This window comes from Crocodylus siamensis, chromosome 9 (genome assembly GCF_052110815.1).
Source record: "Crocodylus siamensis isolate JL-2025a chromosome 9, ASM5211081v1, whole genome shotgun sequence".
NCBI classification, from domain to species: domain Eukaryota; kingdom Metazoa; phylum Chordata; order Crocodylia; family Crocodylidae; genus Crocodylus; species Crocodylus siamensis.
The window spans coordinates 20,456,666-20,480,414 of record NC_143403.1 but is presented as its reverse complement, the minus strand read 5'-3'; the positions used below and the strand labels follow the sequence as shown (position 1 = coordinate 20,480,414).

The following is a 23,749-nucleotide window of genomic DNA, read 5'->3' as shown; positions in this document are numbered from 1 at the left end:
CATTCATTTGCCCTGTGAAATGAGGTATAACAGCTGGGTGCTACAACCATACGTGTAGTTTACTCATTTTTACAATATTTTCCATTTAACTACTCTTTTTAAAAAACCTTGCTCATGCAGATTAAGGGCTCTGCGGCTATTAGCCCTGGTGCCTGAGAAAAACTTCATGGTAAAGCTGGAAAGGCAAAAAAGCACCACTCAGCTGAAAACACTGCATTGTTCATTGTGAGTCAGCACTCCAGCCGCCTCTACTCTGAATACAGTGTTCACAAAACGCTCAAAATATAGACAACACTAGAAGCGAAATGTCCAGTCAAAGCGATCCATCAGGAGCAGACATGCAAAGTCACTCCCAGTGACTAGTCTGTACATGGGTCCCATGCTTAGCTAGGAAAAGTTACACGCAAACAATAGTTTCTAGAGTGAACTAAACTGTTCTATCTCAACAACGCATCATATCTTCATACCAAGGTTTGGTTTGATTTTTCTAAAGTCTTCATTTGATAAATGATCAGCTTCTAAATCATGAAGTTTTCTTTGCAAACAAGAGATGGGCTCAGTATTTCAAAGAAATATGCACAGAAATATGCCAAATGAAGACAGTGATATTTCAACTGAAGAGGAACCTCTTTTCCAACACAGACCTAATGGTGAAAACAGAATAAATGTAAGTAATGCCTCCTAAAATCGTTGACTTGTCTTTGTCTGGGAGCAGGGGCCTAGCAATATAAATCTCAGAATGTAACCTGAGTCTTAAGAGTCCTTGTTTCATAATTTATCACATTACATTTTGCTTTGTATGAACTGTACATCTGGGTATCATTGGAAGAGTTGAAGTTAAAAGCTGTAATGGAATGCAGCACTTGTGTCTCCACTCCATAAAAGATCACTTTAGTAGCAGCTCAGCCAAGTGAGTAAGAAAAGGTCTAGTGTAATTGACAGTAAGGCCTCTGATTTGAGTGCGCCTTACGTTTCCTTTTAAAGATTTTCATTAACAGTATAATGTCTGTTTAGTAGCAACCTGCAGCAAAACTGCCATTTTTCTTGTATTTGTGGCTTTCTAGTGCCAAATTATAGAATTAAATGGCTCAAGAATTGTAAGTTGTTGGTTTGTTTGTGGCTCAGACCTTTACTTCTCATACTTTTACTAATATACTTTGGTTCTTGATGTTTATCTCATTAGCTATAGAAGAAAACATGAAGTTGTTGATTTAGAATTAATTGCAAACAGTAAATAATACTACGTTGTAATTTGTCAAATTCATTCACCAAGGCACCAGCATTCGTTTCATGCTTCTGTACTGCCTAATGAATCATATGCTAAGGAAGAGTGGTGAACCACCCTAAGCATTTTTCCCCACATATTCTTTTTTTGGATATCAGATCTAGAACAAATATGTAGCTGGAATGGTCTTTTATGGCCTGAGATAAGAATTATTGGTGCAGAGACTTACAGTTGCTGGCCTAACTTCCCAGCACAGACCTGTAGGGAGGGACAAACAGCACTATGGAGACTGCCCCAGGCAGTCAGCAAATCACTATGGAAGTGCCAATGTCCCAGTAGAAAGGTTACACGTAATTAGGAGAACATAGTTTGCACTTCTATAGCTGTAGGAATACAGTTGCAAAAGTTTAAGAAAAGCCAGGATTTTGGAGCAGATGAATATCTGACAGTTCACAAAAGGCACTGAAGCATGGTACAGTACATTTACCTGAGTTTCAAACACAGAGGAAGTTAAACATCTGAAGCTTTGCTTTCTACTACTAACCTAGGATCATTTGAGTGACTAAGGGAGAGTAATTTTTCTCTTTTAGGTTGGATATGAGGAATTCTAATATGCTTAACAACTATTATAACTTTATGTTAAGGAATAAAGAGCTAAAGTCTGGGAGATCTCTCCTTGTAACGTGTGATGGATGATTAAGAGACACTGAAAACTTCAGTGTCTAAATGGAATTTCTCTCTGCAAGACTTCATTACAAAATGAATGTACTGCTTTAATGATAATGAGATGATATTATTTATACAGACAGTTCCAGCAGTTCCCAAAGAGGAGTAAATGTTGTAGTCGTACTCATAAAGGCCTGCCTGCTCATTATTTGGCATTAATTTTATTACAGAATAATTACCAAAGGAATATTTGGATTTACTGTTAGTAAGGGTATTTGTAAATGAATTATGAATCTAATACAACAAACGTTCTTCTCCCAATATGAACTCAAAATAGTGTAGATTACTTTTTCCTTGTAGTGCTGTTTCTGATTTTGAAAGCCTCATAATGTATTGCATTCAAGAATTAGAAGAGAACAAATATTTACACAATTTCTTTTGTGCATATAGACAAAAAGACTAAGAATTAGGCATAGATTCTTAAGGACGGTAGTGTAGCAAGTGCCCATACAGCCTGAATATTGACTTAGGCAGTTCATAATACTAAATATAGGTCCGTCTGAGTAATTGCTAGTGAATAATTTATTTAACTTGTGCAGCCTCTTTATCTGTTCATGAATCACCCACAAATGGCAGATTATTCATTATTCTAAATTGGTGATTCTCAAACTGTGGTCCATTGACCACATGAAAAGCTGGCTGGTGACATGGTGCTGACCCTCATCTTTGTTTTCAGCTGCTTCTACAGGTCCCCATTGTCAAGGGGACACATCTCAAGCCCAGTCTTTATACCGGCTCATCCCCTTGTCCATGGGCAAACCACCCGCTTCATTCTTCTGCCACACCTTGTTGTTAATTAATCCTAGTGTTAATAGGTGGGAGGCTGCCCTTCAAGTGCCCAGCTATAACATGGGCAGTACATACATGCTCTGACCTCCCCTTACACGCCTCATAGATGGCGTCTTAATCAGCTTCTTACTCTACACATGCCAGTATCCTCAGCTTTGTAGTACACGACCTCCCACGAAGGCCCTACTCGCCCTGGTATCCTCAGGTGCGCACCACATGACCTCCCAAGATAACTCTGCTTGCCCCAGTATCCTTAGCATGCAGTGCACTGCTTCCTATGAAGGCTTGGCTCTCCCTGCAGTATCTTTAGTCGCGCACCACATGCCCTCCCATGAAGGCTCAACTCTGCCTTCGGTATCCTTAGTTGCACAACACATGCCCTCACTCAAAGCTTGATTCTGTCTTCGGCTGTTACCCCACATATGCCCCCTCACTGGGGCTACCTTTCACTTGGGCCCTGATATACTGCCCTTGCTAGGGTTCTCACCAGCATATTCACTCTTGTGCAGCCCTTCAAGTTGCCGCCTGCAACCATACTCTGGACCCAGTCTCCACACTGAAATAAACACTCTGCCCTCTTCCTAGGGCCTGGGGTCAACCACCCCTGCAGGCTCAGGTGCCCGCCCTCGGCATACCTGGCTACCCCTCTGCTAATGAACTCACCGAATGGTGGAGGCTGGGGTTAAGGCACCACTACCTGCCTTTCACTGGGGAGGTATCTGGCCTGGCATTTCTTGGGGACTCCCTCACCACAAGGAGTCCCACCAGACCACCCTTCCCCAGCAGGGTGCAGTACCAGGTCATGCCCAGGACAATGGGGCCTCCTCCTTCCTCATAGCCCCATCCTTACCTCCAAGATGTTCCTGGGGCAGTGGCTCAGCCCAATGTTGCTTCCGTGGCTGCCACCCACAAACTGCTCCCTCTACCCCAACGACTGGGCTCTAAAATGGCCACCATCAACCACCTGCTGGCACCCTGCTCCAGCCATTGAAGTGACAGAGCACTGAAGTTGCTCCATCACACCCAGGAACAAAACGCTGATGTGTGGAAGATAAGAACCAGTGTCTGGGCAACTTATCCAGGGAGGAAGGAGACTTTGCCCAAGAAAAGCACAGAACAGGAGGGTCAGTGGGGAAAGAAAGAGAAATACCAAAGATTGGAGAAGAAAGTTTTCAAGAAAGCAAGGCTCATACCACTGGGCTTCAAAAAATTAGCCAAAGGAAAATGTAGTAGGCCAAATTCTCAGCTGGCATAAATTGGACTAGCTTTATTGTTGTTATTATTAGTAGTAGTAGTAATAGTAATAGTAGTATTTTAGAGCTCAGGCAGCAATTGAGGGCTTGATGCAGGAGTTACTGGATGAGGTTCAATAGTCTGTATTATGCAGGAGGTTAGACTTCAATGATCATAATTGTTCTTCTGGCCTTAAAACCTATAAAAGGCTACTTTATGAGCTGAATCATTTATCAATGCACAAGCACTGCAGGACTGGGACCACCCTGATAGACTTAATTTATCTCCATTTATAGCTAAACTCAATTTGGAACATTTTGAAAACCTTGCTGATACAAAGCAGTAAATCAAGACATTTCTAAACATATTAAAGGATGCATGCAAGAAAAGAATTAATGCCTTATCCTTCCAATCGGAGGGTTGACACCCTGTAGTGTGGAGGCAATATCAGAAAGGTCTAACACTGCTCTCCATTCTGCCACAGATAATAAGGAACATTAACACGTATGCCAGAACAAAGACTCTTGCTCAGGGCTTTCTGGATATGGCACTCTTCACTGCTAATGCCTCACAAATGAAACACCTTCTGCAACAAGGAACTGATGCACAGTTTTATTACTTTCTTTTTGTCCTTCTGGTAAGTTATGTTTAACACTGACTGTTTCTGAAAACAAGGCATACTTTCAATCTGTTATAGAGCCCTTCAGCTGCTAAGACCTTTGCTGCTTTTTGGAATGATGGAAGGGAATTTCAGTGAAAAAATTAGGAAAGGTGTTAGACCTGTGTCCAAAGGAAGTGGGAATATATTTCTGGGAGAAGAGCATGATGGCTGAGTAGTCATAAGGGCACAGTTCTAAGAGCCTAGAAAAAGAGCTGTGGTGATCTTTACTGTTTTTCTTTGTTATTTAAGCCCTGTAAAGGGACAAGTTGAACTTTGCCTCCCATTTGGACTGTGTGCAGGCAGGATGTTGGAAAAGGCTCTTATTTAGATGCAGTCCCATTTAGAAGACCAAATCCTTCTTACTCACAAGTCAAAGGTTCATCATTTTATTGGTGGGGTGGGAGGAATACAACTTAACAATTTTCCAGGGGTTGTAGTTTAACTTTTTTTTTTTTTTGTAAATAATGTTCTCATGTGTAAAACATTTTTGAATACTGATCAACCTCTTAGCTGCAAAGGGGAGCAGGCCCATACATTTGTTGACCACAACCCCTGGTGTAAGTAAGAAGTGCTTTTGAAAACATTGTCTGTGGTGGTATCATAGAAATTATAGTTACCAGGGCTAGGAGGGCTAGGAAAAGTAGGGCTAGGAGGGCTTAGGAAGTCATCTTGTCCAACCCCCTCTTCAAGGCAGGATCATCCCTATCTATATCATCCCAGGCAAATATTAGTCTAATCTCCACTTAATAAATTCCACTGGTAAAAATTCCACAACCTCTCTGTCTTCTGGCGCTTCACCACCTTCATAGACAGAAAAGTCTTCCTGCAAGCTAACTTAAATCTCCTTTGTTGCAATTTAATCCCATTGTTTCTTGTTCTATCTGTTGTAGACATAGGGCACATCTGCATGAGATGTTTACTGGAGAACTGCCTAATTAGCTCCACAGTAAAGTCTCAACATTTACACGTGTGGCCCTATTAGGCCACAGGAAACTATTAACTCCACCGCAGGTTAGTACTTGTAAATACAAGTATTATCCTGCGGCAGTGTTCTGTAGTGCGCAGCAACACAAGTGGAGATGCTAATGGGGCTGGCTGGGGCACAAGGGTGCTTCAGTGTGGGGGCTGCCTGCCAGCTAGCCCCATGCTAGAGCACCCTCATACCCCAGTCAGTCCCTATACAACACCCTGAGCCAGGCTGGAGAAGCCCTGGACTGCCAGACTGACCCCCAGGACCCCCCTGCCAACCAGGGCTGCTCCAGCCTGGCACAAGGTGCTACATTAGGCCAGACCTGGGCATATGTGAAGATGCGGCGCCTGGGAGCAATAAACTCTGGCAGAGTAACTGATGGAGTTTATTGCTTCATGTTAATTTCACATGTAGACATGCTCATAGAGAACAATTGATCACCATTCTGTAACAAACTTTTATGTATTTGAAGACTGTTAACAAATCCCCCCAGTATTCTCTTTTCCAGACTAAATAATCCCAATTTTTCCAACCTTTCATTATAAACCATGTTTTCTAGACCTCCTGTCTTTCTCTTCTCTGTCCAGTATATCTACTTCTTTCTTAAAGTGTAGTACCTAAAAATAAGCCCTCTCCAGTGCTGAGTAGCATGAAAGAATTATTTTCAATGGCTTGCATACAATACTCTTATTTAAACAGCCCAGTATGCTACTTTTTTTTTTCAGCAATATTATACTGTTGATTCATATTCATCTTGTAGTCCACTGTATCCCCTGGGTCCTTTTTACAGTACTGCAGCCTGGCAGACCAGTAACTTGTTCTTTCTTCATTCCATTTGTTTCCCACACACACAGAAAAAAAGACTTACTTAGTGTGCTCAGCCAAGACATGTTCTTTCATACTGACATTAATACCACCTTATGTCTATTGGAAATGCCCTGTCTGTTAACTTCTAAGACTGCATTTACCTTTTTCATAGCTGCATCACATGTGTGGCTCATAGTCATCCTGTGATCAAACTAATGCACCCTAGTCATTCCTCTTCTCCTCCTCCTCCTCTGTCATTTCCAATTGTTGAGCACATGGGCTAGTTGTTAGCCCCTGAGTGGATGATGTTGCCCCTTCTGCTATTAAATTTTATCCCATGTCTGTAATTCCAGTCTGCAAATTCCAGTTCTTAGTAAATTTAATTCCAGTTCTTTGTGGACTCTATTCTGATCATTTCTATATTGACACTGCCTCAGGACATTGTCATCAGCCAATTCCTTAAGTACAGTCCTACTTTTGTGCCAAGTTATTAATGAAAATATTCAATAATTTTGATCCCAAGACTCATCCTCCAGGAACTCCACAAATAACTTTAACCTCCAGTAAATAGTTCCCCCTTCAATATGACCTTCTGTTGTCTCCCTTATAATCAGTTACTTATAGTTTTTGTCCTAATTCCCTCTTCTCCAGCTTGATTAGTAAGCAACAGATCTATGTGGCAACAAATCAAATGCTTAACTGAGGTCTGGATGCATTAGGTCTACTGCATTTATCTTGCCCAGAAAAAGAGTCTTCTTATAAACACGAGGTTACTGGGTTAGTGCATTTTATCCCATTTTCCACTTACCCCTGTCTTTAATTACTATTTCCTTCAAAATTTGTTCTGAAGCCTTGCGAACTATTGAGGTCACAGTGACAGCTGCCTAGAACACTTTCCTCCCCTTCTTTCTTCATATACATGCTGTATGTGCTAGTCCCAGTCATGCAGTATGACCCACAACCTGATAGCTTTATTACAGTTCCTTGCATTTAGATTGCAGATTGCCAGTTCTTTCATCTTGTCCACCTTATTTGATCACATTAAGCTCTTTAAGTATTCCTCTTTCTTTGGATGCATTTTCCATTTCCATGCACTCATCCTGCCGTTAAGACATCCTGCCTACATCACTTTCCAATTGCTGTTCTTCTTCTCCTTCCAATGAGTGTGTGGCATATGGAGAAATATCATGACTTTCAGTTAAACAAATATGAGTGCCAGAGGACCATGTTCCCTGCCGTATTCCTCCAGTAAGAAGATGGAGAAATGGTACTTTCCCACATACATACTTTAAGAATAATATTGAGGACCAGATCCTAATTAAAATGTGCTCCTCACCTCAGAGTAGATCTTGTGTAGAAGGAGAACTTCTCCTGAAGTAGTAGCAGCATAAATAAATAAAACTTCTCTTTTCAGTTTTGTATATAGTAGTGCTTTTTCCCGTAAGAACTTAATCTAGCATATTAAATTAAGTCAAATACTCCTCTTGTCAGTATAAAAATAATTAGCACAATTTTTTTAAAAGAGCACATTACAAAAAAGAATTGTTTTTAGAAAACCAAAGAAAAAAGCAAAACCGAAAAAAGCCAAAGCTTTCCCTTTCCAGTATTATTTTAATGAGCTGAATTGTAATGGGTTTAAAATTGCAATCAAAAGAAAAAAGCACAGAAATGCCCCATTTTAATTTTAAGCCATATCTACTATTATTAATGCTGCTAATAGCCTCCACAGCCATTAGTATTAAGTGGCCTAAAAAGCAGACAAAACTCAATGGTTAAACCAAACCATACACAAAGTTAGATAGATAGATAGATAGATAGATAGATAGATAGATAGTAATAAACCCCCTTCCTCGCAGCCTGTCAGATATGCATACCCATCTCCTCTGGGTTCAGTCTCTCTGTCTGAGGCTCTCTCCTCAGGTTTGTTTGCAGAACCTGGCCCCACAGACCATCTCCACAGCTGATCTATCCAGCGGCAACGTCTCTTAGTTCACCAAGTGCAGACACCGACCCAATGGAAACTGGAATGTGACTAAGTATCCCTGCATATCTAGCAATAGAGCTTCTATCATTATGAATCAGTCAGATAGTTTTCTCTTTAGGAAACAATCATGTATATTCCTGTACTCTTTATCAGAAAAACAAAAATCCAAGCACATTTTAAAGTCAGTCATGAGAACATTACAAAATAAAAGCAAAGCAACATGAATGAGCAAATGAGAAATGAGCAAAACATACAAGAGGGGAGCTTTTATAGCTTCCTGTGGGACAAAATACACGTTGTTTAATGCTCAGACCTTTTCTACACTGAGGACTTTAGCCATCAGTGTAGCTGCATCAGTATCAATCCTTAAATGAGACAGAGCAAGCTGACACAAGCCAAGATTGGCCCCAGGTCCACTTGCTCCTGCTATAGAGCAGGATGATTCTCAGATAAGCTAAAACCTGAAGATTTGCTTGAGTAAGAGTAGGAGGATTTGGCCCAATGCTTATAATACCCATTTAGAAGCTTACACCTTTGTTTTTTCTTATGTAAATCACCTTCTTTTGCATGCTGTCACTAATCATTTATGCTATAATAACACCCAAGAGTTATAGTACTGTGGGTTAGGGCCCATTGCATAAGTACTCCCTGTCTTCTCGCCTTTTAAAAGGTTATGAAAGAATCAGGATTTCTTTAACAAATATTCATTGCATATATTGCTTTACCCTGTCAAAGTATAGTAGAGTATCCCTCAGCAATAGCTAATGATGTCTTCAACAATGTCAGCACACTGCAGGATTAAAGTTTCTTTGGTTGGTTGTTTACAGCAGCTGCTGCAGAGACAGAGGAGTGAACATAAAACACTGATTCTGTTCCTAAAAAGAGAGCAAATTTCTTTTGTAATTCTTTGATGTAGTACATTGTAACAAAAACAAACCACACAGAGCACCTTCCTCCTGCTGAGGCACAAGGGGAGTTACAGCTGAGAAACACCTACAGGATTTGCTCCATGCTTTTAAACTGTTTTAAGGAAATACAAAGTTTTCTGGAAGCCCAGATTGGTTAAATTTTGGATGCAAAAACTTAAGCACAAACTTTCAGTGCAAAAGCAATACTCAGAATTACCTGTGAGCTGTTCCTGGACTTGATCCTGAAGATTATTAAAGTTAGGGATGGCTGCCAGATTTGGTGGGAGAGGTCTAGAAATGACAACATGGCAAATCTTCCATCATCCTTCACTGACCATTCATGCCAGCATACTGCATTTCACACAGTGTTTGACATCTGATCACTGTTCCTAAGTCTTTTTCATACACTTCTACACCATCAGGAACTCTTAAATTTCCTACACACACACAAACACTATACATATATAATATATAAACACATACGTACATGTATGTGTGTGTATATATATATATATATATATATATATATATGTATATGTACGTGTGTGTGTGTGTGTGTGTGTATATGTATGTATATATTTCCTTTGTGTATGTACGCACGATAGACCTGTAAGGCCATATGATTTTAAATGGATGTGCACAATCGCATGCCTAATACATGAGTGCCAGTCAGGCATTTAGATATACAAATTGCCAGTTTTGTTTTTTACTGACGATTTATGCAAGCATAATCATAGTAACCACACAGTAGTCACCAAGCAGGTGGGCATATTTTTCACACACTATTGCATATAATATATCAGTGCCTTGATGTTAATCCTTCCCATTAAGGCAATAACTGAACAGCTAGTACATGGCCACTCTGCAAACAGAAGGATGTTAGTCTAATAAAAGATGGTGACATGTTGATTTGGTCTGGATAGAGCTATAGTACCCAACACATCTGGATTTTGTAGCAGGTATGTAAGGGGCCTCCCCTGCAGCAGCAGAGCCCTCAGTTATGCTGCTGAGGAGATAAGCTGCGGTTAGCCTTATCTCAGGAATGAAGTAATAAGGACGTCCTGTGAGGTGCCTGCAACATCATGTTCATGACCCCAGTTTCTGTCATGCTCAAGAGCAGCAGCTTGAGTTAACCCCAGGGTGTCCTCAACACTTTGTTCTTGGGGTTGCCATGCACAGAGCGAGAGCCAGTGGATAGAGCTCATTTCAGCAGCAGAATGACTTAGCACTCTGCCACCACCGTTGAGACATACCATTCTCTTGGGAGGGCATCACTCAGGACAAATAAAGTAGATCTTAAATGTAAAACATCCTTGCTTAAAGTGATGTCTCTACCAAAAAAGAAAACCCTTCCTTTAACATGCCTCTAAAGCCAAAAGAATCCACTCCACCTTCCCCTGCTGCAACAGAGACAGCTTAACAAATTTAAATAATTTTGTGTAAAATATTCCTATCTAAGACAGTCATTTGTATGCTGGATTTTCACTCAATGCAATATGCAACAGCTGAGATACCTTATCATACCCTGAAAGCTGACACTATAAGGAACTCCTGAAAATATTACACAGATTTTGAATAGCAAAGAACATTCAGAAAAGTAGCTGGCAAGCAGCCTCTCGAACCATTTTTAAAAGCAGACACCATTCGCTGTTTCACAGTGTTATTAAGTGGAGGGGGAAATCCTGTGTGTAGCATCCATTTTAAATGCAGCTTTCTAAACAGCTTAATAAAAGGGGAAATCATCTTAAAATGCAAAAAAAAAAAAAAAGATCAAAATATTTCCCCCGCTTTTTGGCTGCCTTAGGGTTAATTCCCCCATACAGAAATTTTCTAAGAGAATCTGCTACCAAAATGTGAATCTGATAAGATAGCAGTGTTGTGTTCTGCAGCGTGGGCTCCCACTGAAAGCATTACAGAAGCACCCCGACCCCTCTAGTCGGCTGGCTTAACAGCATCTTCAGAGATGCATTAACGATGGCCTTTCTCTTCCCATCAATTATTATTCATTTTGTGGCCGCACCTGGATCTCCTCATGCTAAGGGATGATCAACACAGACTAGCAAAATGGTCTCTCCCTCAAAGATTTACAGTTTCATTGGGCCATGAGTCCAACCCTGCACTGACAAATGCATTTTTAACGCATCTTACAACTTCATTGAATGTCAATAGTGGGACGATGGGTATCTCAGTTTAAACACAGAACTAAGTTGGTCCATTGTCCACTGCAGCTAAAAGATGCATCAAAACTCACAGTGCCAAGTGCAGACAAATTAGTTTTTACCTCACAGATTGCTGCCTTTGACTTAGATACTTCCTAGTTCTGAGGTTGATTTTTTTCCCAGTTCAAGCAAATCTTGGTATTTGTTTAGTGGTATCATTAAGGAAAGCTGCACTTTCAAATATCTCTTCTTTTCAAACAAAAACATAAGCTTTCTTTCCTGGCATGCTTCCTGAAACCTTTGTCTGGAATTAGATCTGGATTTCATAAAGAATCAGAAGTAGTGTATAGCTTGATAAAAAAAATGTTTTTAAAAACATCTTTCACTCCTGACTCCTAAATCCTTTATGTGTTGATGATAAAAACACACTCATTTTGCCAGTAGTGTATTGCTGGTGTTCAAGGTTTTGTAAATCAGAGCTTTACTTTTTTTCTTCAATTTCTGTTCACATCCAGAGATGTTAAAATGGGCTATTATAATATTAATTGTATCAAGAGATGCTGCATTTTTGTCTCCCATCTCTGATGTTTAAATTGCAGTGGATAGGGGGAAGTTTCCAGGTGTCCTTGCAGGCAAGTAGCTTGCTTTCTTCATCGATAAAGAAAATGATTCCTCTAAAAGACAGCAAAAAAAGTCTTGGGACTTTGGCTGTGAATAATACCACTGCACCAGTGGTAGATTCAGGTTTTTGACTTGTGGACCATGTTTAAATGAGTCTAAGCCAAATCTAAACTGACAAAGGAAATCTGTCCTCTGGAAGCTCAGCCCTTTAGAAAATGGCTTGTTTATTTTGGGCTAATAAGAGCTGCTGTAAAAATGACTCTGAAGATTTTTAAAAATAGAAGAAGGAGGTATTTTTAGATTAAGATTTTAAACACAAGAAGAAATGGAAATCAAGACAGTGTTGGCCCAGCCTAGCTAGGAAAATGAAACAAATCCATATTGTTATTCTGCCAGCCACAAACCATTATTTTTTCATTCCTTCATTTTTACTTGTCACCTGAACAATGGGTACCCAACTAAGTAGATTTTATGAAAGACTAAATGTTTTAAGCTCCACCGTGAAGCAATGAAAGGCATAGAACTAAGGGTGCAGACAGAAGTGGCAATTTTCACCCAATCTGGCCGCACAAAGTAGTTTATAGCTGTGACCAGGCACGCACATGGCTGCAGACAGCTTCAAAAATAGTTGATGGGGTGAAAATCTGACCATGAAGGTGTTTTGAAACAAAGTATCCTTCTGTGCTGCCTGTTGGCCTTGAGCTGTTTTCAGAATGGGAGGGAGCAAAAGGAGAGGAGGGAGTTCTGTCTGGGGGGTTTCAGACCCTGCTGGAGGGTAGGGTGGGTGTATTGGTGCCCCCCCCCCTTAAGAGCATCCACCGCCGGCTGAGGAACCCCCTAGAATGAACTCCCTCGGCTCCCTTTCCCCACACCCATTCTGAGACAGGGATAGTCTGGGAGAGAGGAGGGGCCGTAGCTAGGGGAAACCAGCACATGCCAGCAGTGGCTCTGGCTAGAAGCTATGGGGTGCTAAAGCAAGCCCTCCCTTCACTTCCATAGTGCTGAGCTGAGGTGGGCATGGTCAGGCCCCAGCAGGATACTTTGATTAGGGAAGGGTTCCTCCCTGCCTCCTGACCAGCCCAGCAGGCAGTTGCCAACATAGTGTTTATCAGCTCATTAAGAAAATAATAGATTCCCTCCATTAGTTCAAGCTCTTAAACAGCTTTTCCAAGGAAGGACATTACCAGCTACCTGCTGATTCTGCCTATGTCCTGTCTGCCATAGCATGTAGTCTGCTAGCTAATGAGGAGAGGTGTCTGTGCAGAGCGGACTGGGGAATCCCCGCTTAGGAGGGATTGGTGAGTGGAGGGGGGGAGCATGGGGAAGCCAGGCAGATGCCTGCAGTCTCTGCCAGAGCTGCAGCCAGGGAGCAGCGGGGAGGGACCAGCCCTGCTGTGGAGCAGAGAGCCCCGCACAGCTCAGAGAACAAGCCAGGATGCTAGGGAACTCTGGTTTAACTTAAACCAGCAAGGGGTCTGGAATAGACATTGCATAAACTGGTTTGACCCAAATCAACAAAGTCTGATACTACATTCAGCCAGGTTTATCTCAAACCAGTTTCAGCCATTTTCAAACTAGTTTATGTGCACAGAACATCTATTCTGTTACAGGTTTAAACCAGTTTCTGATCACTTAAACCAGTTTATGTGTAATATCTGTCCCTAGCCTAACTGTCTTAAGATTTCCTGTAATCCAGGATGAGGACACATAAGAAATACCTCAGTCTTGTACCTTAACCTTGATCCTATTCTCATAAAGTTCAAGAAAAAATTGTCCAATGGCTTCTACAAGGGCAAAACCAAGTCAACAGTGTTTCTTTTTTTATTATTTATTTTAAAATGCATTCCCTCCCCTTCCCCAACCATTTCTGACTTTTCTCTCCCCCTCTATTCCCTATAGATAAGTATAAAAAAGCTCAAAATTAGGATAAGCTTTAAGCATTTTTATTTTTGGTGGCAAGTTTTGGTTTTGGATATCCATTGTTTTATAATTATTAGGTTTGTATTAATTTTTACTGTTCTATATTGTATTGTTGTAATTTTTGTATTGATTTTTGTTGCTTCACATGGATATTCTATGGTTTAGCCCTGTGTTTGTAAGTGAACCAAAGTAATGTCAAGTTTCCATTTTATATGTCAAGCCTCCAGCTTCTGTCCTCTGCCTGGGCATCCCATGTTGCAACAATATGATTCACTGTACCCCTCCCATGTAAACTGGTTCCCAGATGAATGAGAATAATTGGGTATGATTGAGATACAATGGTAGCAGGCCTCTACTGAATGGCCTGTAATGACTGGGCCATCACCTCACATTGATTCATCCAGGAACTACGGACCTCACCCAGGAACAGAGACAAGACCAGCATTTGAAAAACAAAAGACCCTGCAGAACCAACAACTCTATCATTGTACCCCACCATTACAGACACCCAAAACTGCACATCCCTGCATGGAGCATACATGCTCAGTACGCCAGGGGCTGACCCTTGCCTGGGCATGCCTCCTGTCACTAGGGTCACACACGGTCTGCCCCTATAAAAAGGGGCAGTGAAGATAGACCCAGTGGGAACGCCATTTCCATCTGGACCAGACCAGCTTCACGTCACCTATCCACCCCAGAGGCCCCCCCAGCGACCCCCCCTGGACAACATCTACTGGACAAGGACCCCTTCCAGGCTGGATAGGTAGATATTACCTGCATACCTCCTCCTACAATTTGGACTCTCTCTCTCTCTCTCTCTCTCCCTCTCTCTCTCTCTCTCCCTCTCTCTCCCCTCCTGGACTTCAGTGGACTTCAGCCCCTGCACCAAGCCTTTCTAACCTCTGCTGCCATTGTATGTGTGGGTGTGTGTGTAGGTGCCAGGGAACCAATTTGGCATTGTGTCACCATCTCCTCTTTCAATAAAACCACTGTCACTTGCACCCCCAAGTTGGGTCATGTTTTACTGAATCCCAGTCCCTTCCCTATCTTGAATTCCAGCCTCATTCTCTCTCTCTCTCTCTCAGCTCCAGTTCCTACCCTCTCTGCTAGTTTTCCCATCCCTTCCAAATTCCATCTCCCCTTTTCTGCCACCACTCAGCATCTCCTTGCCTTCCTGCTGTCCCTGCTACTTTTCCTGTGATTTTCTGCTACACTCTCTCTGTTTTCAGGCTTCCCTCCCCACCCCCCCCCCTCAGCTTCCCAGCTCCTATTAGCTGTCCTGCAGTTGTCTCCAGCTTCCAGCACCTACTGCCGCTCTCTGCAACTTCTCTAGCTGCCCTGGAGCCATCCTCTGGCTCCCCATACCTAGAGCCCCTCTTTAACTTCCACACTTTCCTTTAATCCTATTTTTCCCTCCTCTCCCCATCTACACCTTTTCAGCTACCCCGTAGCTCTGGCTCCAGTCCCAGACTCTGTGCCAGCATGCTTCCCTGTTCTGAAGGCTTTGGGTGTTGTCTTTTAATCAATTAAGATCAATTAACCTAAAGCCACCCCTGAGCCTCAGTTCTTCAGCCCAGGCCCCTGTAGTCTACCGATTCTAATCCTGGTCCTGGTAACTTTAACCCCCTACACTTCTACTTTCTTACCTTAACCTTTCTCCAGGTATCCCAAGTACCCCAAGCACATAAATACATACATATCACAATACCCAATTTGGGAACTCACTTGTGTGTGTATGTGTAGATGGGTGATATGTGTGTAAATTAGTGAATACACACATATACATTTATAGATATAGATATTGTGTGTGTGTGTGTGTGTGTGTGGTATATAAATTAGTAATCCACATATGCGTATTGAATGTGCAGGTGTTGGTAACTGGTAACTGATTCTGTGTAAATTTGGTGTGTGTAGTGTGTGTGAACCCAGACTAGTTATTTTGAACATGTGTGTATCTGAGTTGCTAGTGTGAGAGCGTGTGTGTGTGTGTATATACATGGCATTGTGTGCATGATTTTTATGTGTGCATGTGCAGTTGTACACCATACCCTCCTGTCTAACAGCGCAATATTGAGATCCTGAGCATTGGCCTGACCCCTCAGAGCAACCGGCACACCCACCTGCAAGCCAATGGACCAGATTTCCTCCCCGCACACATAGTTACAAACATTAGAAGATTACTGATAGGAAATTTTTTTCAAATAAGCTAAAGTTCAGACGGCCATCAGAGCCACTTCTCATTCTGTTGCACATTGAGGAAGTTGAGATTTGTATATATTAAAATATGTAAATATAATTACTTATTTTTATAATTATATTTAGAGCCTCCAAATCACCCACATAATTTTCAGGTCTACATGGCCCTAAATCTACTAAATCCTATGTTCACTGAGTTGCCCTTTATTTTGTATCCCCATGCAATATTTCCATCACAGTGAGGCAGTGTTGTAAAGATACTTTAGGAAAACAAAGCCTTCCATCAATTTAACAAAACATTAAGCAAAACTAGGTGATGAGGAAAGCCCAAAGTTTTGAAGTCAGGATAAAACTCCTAAAACATTAATCATTGTCCAAAGCTAAAGAAGATAAGAAGCTTCCAACACATGTTGGAACAAGAAACACATGTTGACTTCTCCCACTTGAAACTGCATCTCTCTTGAGTGTTCTGACTCCCATTTTTGGAAGGTAAACCAAAAGGCTGGCTGCCCCATCCAGTGTCAGTTATTTGGCCTGCTCACTCCTTCATGAGCAAATATGTCTCTTTGTTTCTACCCCTGTCCCAAGCTCCCTCCCTTTCATCTTCTCCCTGGGATGTCTCTTCATCAGCTCTGTTGAGGAGTTCATGGTGCTCCCCACCTAATGTTCTCACTTCATTCTTCCCCAAAGTGGTTCATCCTTCTTCCTCTCCACCTGGTGCATTTGAAAAGAGCTAACTTGAAGCTGCTGCTGGTAACTACCTCTCTATAAAAAACCCAAAAGGAGAACTCTGCCCAAGTGCATACCACCTGGAAGCAATACAACCCAGGCCTCAACACTATCCTGACTTTGCATGGAGCATACAGATTCAATCATGAGATTCCCAAGTATTCGTCTATCAGCTACTGAGCCCACAAGAAATCTCTTCACAGTTCTGTCATGGAAGTAGCAGTGGTGGCAGACAGCCATCTCCCATTCAGACTCCCAGGTCTGTTAGTAGTACGTTCTTGTGCCTCTCTTGGTCGTAACTCGTTTCATTTTGGTACTATATGGTATATATATACCACCTCCTTAGTAAGATCAGGCATGCTGCTGAAAAATAAATCAAAGCCTGAGGCTGGTGCTGGGAACACAGTAAGGGCCGCATCAAACAATCTACTCCACAAATCTGTGAGCCGGGTGCAAACAAAGTGGTATGAGTAGGCAGTATGTATTTTCTAGAGGTATGCCCAAAGTTGCTAAGGGGGCAGGGTAGAGATATCCGTGGAGACCTGAGGAAAAGCAGTCCTCAGTAGATTGCTTGTCAGGCACTCACCTGTACGTATGGTCTGGCCAGCTCCAAACAACTCCCAGTTATGAGCTATTTACAGAAGGAGCACCTCTGCCCTACTCAACAGTACTGAAGAAATAATTCCCTTATCTGGTCGTATCAGCAATAAGCCAAGCTGAGAGGTTGTGCCACTCCCACATCATCAGTGTAACCATCACACTTATTCTTTTTCTCTCTCTCATCTTTTGTGTAGCACAGACTTAACAGCTTATGCTCCAACATGACTCCCTACAGCCTCACCTACTCTGTTCCCTTTTGGTCTAGTTCTAAAATGGAGTAAATTGCAGATGTCAGCAATCTAGGGGTTGTCATCCTTCTTAGCTGCTACTGGGAGGCATCCTTAAGTTAGAGAACATGCACGGGACATATTCTTTGGAAGTGAGCAAACATTTTACTCACGGTCTGTTTATCCCTCTTTGTTTGCAAAACAGTCCTCCTCCTTTCACCTTAATAAATAGAAGAATTAATGAAAGCTGCTTTTTGGGCACCCTGAACTATTCCTTTTATATAACTGTCGAAAGGAAAAGTGAACAGGATTGACAATTTCATTTATCTTTGTGATAGAAATGCAAAGTAAAGAATTTGTAGCAAGTTATGTGCACATCATAATAAAAGGGCAGCAAGAAGCCCTTTTCCAGCCAGTGCAATTTATTTACCTCTTTTCAAAATCAGCTCCTTATTGTGTGCCTACAAATCTGTATGCTCTGAATATGCATTCAGAAAGAAAGAAAACAGGATAACTTTGAAAGGGTATTACATAGAAAATTGCAAAAAGTACTTTATAATTACTTAGAAGTTTTGTGAAATTAGACAGTGTATTTTTATGCATTTCAATTGGGAATAAAAATGCACTCAGCTGATGGCCATAGAAAACAAAAACAAGCATATGATTATAGCACAATATATGAGTTCACGGTGTGTTTATAACACTATTACTTTAACATTCCAGTGCATTTCAATCATCCTCCAGCTAATTGTGGCAGCTTTATTGATCTACAAGGGGTCAAAGAACATAGAAAATGATGATCCTGAGTGCAGACTTAGTGACAGGTGAGCAACAGTCAAGGGCTTCTAAGAGTGTCCTTGATCCACATACGCAATGCTGGGAGTTCCTCATGTGCTTCGTAGAAAAGGTTGGGAATGAAATGAAGGGATTCTTACAGTTGACCCTGCATCGTGGAGGGCCAGAGTTCAATGTTCTGCTCCATCACAGAGCTGGGCATCTTATGTAACACTGGACAAGTCTCTTGTTCTCTCTGTACATCAGTTCCCCATCTGTACAAATTGGGATTATTCTCTAATGTAGTTTATTCTGTATATTCTGTACATCTGCTTTAAAAATTTTGATTGCTCTATTTAGAAACAATGAGCAAAAGTCTTCAGCTCTGTGAGTGTCTCCAGCCCACTCTTCCCAGACATCAGGAAAGCCAGTCAGGTATGCTACACATGGTAACCTTGCTACTTTGACACAACCATGTGGCCCCAGGGTTCCTTATTACTACCCGTGCTTGTTTCCCAATTTGCCTCCATCAGTAACAACATTCCTATGGAATTAAGTGAGGACAATACTGGGCTCCAAACACCTGTTTCTGTGACGTTAAGTAGCTGAGAAACATCATGCTGTCATTTGCCTTAATCATTTACCTAATCATCATAAAGGTTTTAAAAAAATCAGCGTTAGAAGAATCGTCAGAGTTTCAGAAAGTGTTAAAAAAGAGTGAAAGCAAGACCAAATCAGTTTTAAAAGAACATTCTAGCACAGAGGTGCTCAACCTCCATCACACAGACCAAATCCAGCCCAGGGGGCTCACCTACAGGTCAGGAAGTTGGCAGCAGGGAGTGGTGGAAGCTCCACGTGTCCAGATCATTGCCTAGGTCATTGCCCACACAGTGGGATCAGAGCCATGCCATCCCCCATGCATCCACGCTAGGACTGGGACTGAGCTACTTCCTTCCCCACCAATTCCCCCACATTTGGATCAGAGCTTCTCCAGTTGCCCCCCATGCATTAGGACTGGCACTGCCCTGCCCCAACCCACCCCATGCATCCAGACTGGGACCAGGACCAAGCTGCTTTCCCCTCCTTCCCCCGCACGTCCAGATTGGGGTTGCTCCACCCCACCCCTGAACTAGGTGGATGGATCATGGTCAGGCTGCACAACCCCTGCAGCTGGATCTGGCACCATCCATCTGGCCCATGGGGCAAAAAGGTTGGACACCACTGTTCTAGCATTCCTTTCAGTTGTCCAAAAAATCCAGATAATATTTGTTGCTCTTCATGCTGCTCATAATGCAGAATTTCTTCCTCTGTATAAAGGCTTAAATAGCCAACCTGACTTAAGTTGCTTCTAGCAGCAGTTATTTTAATAGTCTATGAAGAGTGGTAGATTTGCATGGCATTTTGTCATGTAGACTAAGACACAGAGCCTGTACCAAAGGATTTACAATCATACATAAAGATTAGACATGAAACAGCAGTTCAAAGGAATGGGTACAAGGTAACAAGGGTTTTTGAAACAGAGAGATCTGAGGGGTGCATTTCGAGGAGGTGGAGAGACCCGATGCAATGACTATATGAAGCCAACGAAGGCAAAGAAATGAAAAGACCAGTATAAGGAGAGAAGATGGAAAAGGACACCATAATGAAATGACCTAGGAGGAGATGAGAATATATATGTTTGCTTCATATGTACAAGAATTACATTTAGATCAACCTAACCATTTAGGTTGATCTAAATGCCCAGAAGTATAGGCATTCACAGTACTTAAATTGCCCAAAAAAATGGTGACCCTGATCTAAAGTTAATTTACCTTAGAGGTAAGTTAAATTTAGATCAACCTGGGTTAACTTAATCTAAAATGGGTTAACCTGGTCTAGTGAATGCCAGTACATGTTCACAGCACAACCCTGTGCTATTCCTATGCCCCCAACCCTGACCAGGTTATTTCCAACCCTGACCACCCACTTCCAACTCCTGCCCCCAGGACTGAGTAACCTGTCCCCCATCCCTGCAGACCTGCCAGCCCCTCTCCACCCCCAGTTACTTATCTCGGTTTCCTGGTACCACGCCCAGCAGTGTGAATTGCCTTCATGTGCCTCTTCTGGTTTAGGTATAGGTGGCTTAAAGTAAACTGCCTAAACCTAAACCAGGTCCCGTGAATGCTTGTTCACACCCTAGATAGCATAAGATTGTTCTAGCAGCAATGTATTGCATATTATGGAGAAGGGAAGAAGCAAGAAGCCATAGAGGAAAACGTTACAATAGTCAAGGCAAGAAATGGTCCTGGCACGCACCAAGTTGGGTTTGGGTTCAAAGAAGAAGCAGCAGTCAGATGGATTAAAATGTGTAGTTGCCAGTGGGGCCATAGTGGAAGAGTGGAGAAGGCAGAAGAAGAAAAAGGAGTCCCATGTAGTTCACTGTCAGGGCAGACACCTTTTCCACTGTCTCCCAACACCAGAACAAGTCCAATGATGAAATAACAATAATTCATGACTACAAACAACTCTGCCTCTGGTTTACTTTCACAGGTATTTTATTGTATTTACAAAAGCCTGACAAATCCAACCAACCATTAAAATCTGTAATCACACTGACAAGAAATGTACAGGCTTTGACTGAGTATACGCATGTAAGTGCAGATGAAGAAAAATAAGTTGAACTTCCGATTCTCAATGAAGAGAGAGAATAATGTGCTTAGACAGTTTTAGTAATTTTCCATGTATTAACTGCTACTGTAGTATTCTTTTTATTTATGTTTATAGTACTGGCAAAGTACAGATGGACAGAATGCAGGCATAAGACTATTTAGAAGATAGCTATAGGACAGATGGTCTCCTGGATGTGTAAGAAGGCCTTTCTATAATTAACAGTGGAGTCATTATATTAAAAAAAATCACTTGTGTAATAATCTTTTGCATATTCTTAGTAATATACTAAAATCTATCAGTTACATCGTAGTATTCATTAAAACCACAGAGATCTTACATGTTTTAAGAGTGAAGTAAAAGTAATTAGTTGCAATTTTAATTTAACAAATCTAATTTTATAATTAAGAGTGATTTTTTTTTCTCAGGCTATCATTTTTAATTATGTATTTACATAAATTTGTTAGATGGTTGATGAAATATTAATACTAAAGGCAATTTTCTGTCTGTGAGGAACACCGAGGAAAAACTTTGTTCACAGTACATCTCCAAATCATATCCAATTAAAGTTAAACCATTTGTTCAATGTTTCTATAAGCAGCTCAGTGTCAAAAGCACACCTCTTTTTTTTTACTCACTGAAACCACCAGTTCAAGCTCAATCAGGTGAACATTTTAGTCTCAGCTTGACCTCTGCCATTAGACAAGAAGTCTGGTAAATCATCAGCTATTGCTTAAGAAAAGGTCAAGAATAAGCTGCCCAAAAAGCCTGTATTCCTTGTTGTTGGATATAGAGGCTGATCCAAGTACAGCCCAAACCAAACAGAGCTTGGAGGAACGATAAAGGAGAATTTTTTTTAAGCTAAAATATTTCCTGAAATGATTTTACAGTGCACAACTACATTCAGAAAGGTAAAGGGTAAGTCCATAAAGCTTACACCGCAAAACCTGGCCATACTAAACCACAGACTTTGTGGGTGGTTAATGTTAGCTTTGTTAACATGCACCATCACACACACCCTGCCTCCTTTTAGGATGGCTGTTTTCTACCTGTTGATGCTACCAGGATGTGAATGCCTGGTGTGCTCATGCTCCATGGGACACTGTTCTTCCTGTGAGTCCCTGGGGTTATGTCTACCACTCCTCCTGCCCTCCTCCCAATTCAGTTGTCATACTTGGGCACATATGAAGCAGGAGTGGGCAGGACTTGTTTCTCAATAGCAATCCTAACCTCAGAAGAAAAGCAGGACAAACATAGCCAGAGTGAGACTGCAGACATGTGCTGACTTGAATTTTTCCAGACACTTTTTTGGCTAAAATGGGGGGGCTGAGGGGTTAAACCATTTTTTTCATCCTTTTTGTGCAGTTTTTTCCCCCCCCACAAATTTTAATCAAAATGATCTTATTTATTAAAGAAGCCTTTTGTGATTCTGCCGTCTGCCAAACACTGGATGGTGATAGATAAAAAATGTCAATAGTGTTTTCAATTTGTGGAAAAAATAGGTGAGTTCAAGTCCTGCAAATTGAGAACAGGATTGAAATGTCAGTTCTCTTTTTGAGATTGATTAGCAAGCTCTTTGACATCTCCCAAGGGTCTTCCTCTCATTCATAGCTGCTCCTTTTTCCATACATGCAAAAATATGGATGATTCCCACAGATCCTACCATGCTTCCCACAGATGCCCTCCATTTTTTAGACTTAAAAATAATTGAAATGCTATAGTATAAGACAGCATGTCCAGACTGTGATGTTGTAGCCAACTAGAGGTTTAGCCTCCTTAAAATGAATGGAGACTGTGTGGTTTTAAACACCTCCATCATAGACTTAATGGAAATGACAGAGTGCAAGTCAGAAAGAAAATGCACTTGGAGCTCTATGTTTTTTACAGAGGACAGTGTGAGGTGTGAGGCTTAGAGGGCAGAGTCAAGCAGGCTGCTTCATGGGGCTCAGGATGGAGTGGCCTCAGGTGCAGTTATTTTTGCTGGATATGTAGCATCCTTACTAATTCCAGCATTCACTTCTGAAAAAAGCAGGGCCATGTAACACCCTGCCCTGTGCATGCTACCAAGAGCATCAACTTTCTTTGGAAGCGTGAGAACTAGCAGGACTGTTGCATGACCAATGTATAATGACCCTTGCAACATTTCTTCCCATTTATCAGTCACTGTGTAACCCTCAACTTGCTCCAACATGTAAAACACTCCTTGAAAGGACCTTATCACCATTTATGCCATAAGATAGTTAGGCAGATAAGTGTTATATAGGCTTTCTCACAAATGGTAACAATCAAAGGCATAATATATTGTGTTTTCACACAAAAGGGTAGAAGTTAATAGCTCTGGGTACAGAACCAGAGTGCATTCATGGCTATAACAAAAATACTCATTTCAGTCAGGGAACTTTAATCAATGTTCTATTTTGATTTCTCCTTGTAGAGTTCACCTGAAGAATAATATTGTGACAGGACTAATTCTGGTCATCACAGCTGTCAATGTCTTCATCACTGCCTTCTGGTTTTCTTCTCTTCAGCTGACCCCTGAAGACCAAGATCCTGCAGCTACAGGAACCATTGCAG

The 23,749-nt window shown here is 41.6% G+C and overlaps 1 protein-coding gene and 1 long non-coding RNA gene across 2 annotated transcripts in view; one reads left to right on the top strand and one right to left on the bottom strand.

Annotated features, from left to right (window-relative positions):
- Window positions 1-382: 382 nt before the first annotated feature.
- Window positions 383-23,698, top strand: LOC149857198 (ninjurin-1-like). Its single transcript, XM_090062611.1, has 3 exons — window positions 383-667; window positions 4,458-4,610; window positions 23,610-23,698. The coding sequence occupies exons 1-3, from the start codon at window positions 551-553 to the stop codon at window positions 23,625-23,627; spliced, it is 288 nt and encodes a 95-aa protein (XP_089918737.1). The 5' UTR covers window positions 383-550; the 3' UTR covers window positions 23,628-23,698.
- LOC149857197 (uncharacterized) overlaps window positions 21,064-23,749 on the bottom strand; it is a 17,452-nt gene continuing 14,766 nt past the window's right edge. Inside the window, exon 6 of the long non-coding RNA XR_016444148.1 lies at window positions 21,064-23,731. This is a non-coding gene — a long non-coding RNA (uncharacterized LOC149857197). The remainder of the gene's footprint in view (window positions 23,732-23,749) is intronic.

What these genes read in the sequence shown, in the direction of transcription:
- LOC149857198 (XM_090062611.1), top strand. Translation starts at nt 551, where the DNA reads ATGGGCTCAGTATTTCAAAGAAATATGCACAGAAATATGCCAAATGAA. An exon ending in ATGGTGAAAACAGAATAAAT is followed by an intron (nt 668 to 4,457) that starts GTAAGTAATGCC and finishes ATTCTGCCACAG; the next exon opens with ATAATAAGGAACATTAACAC.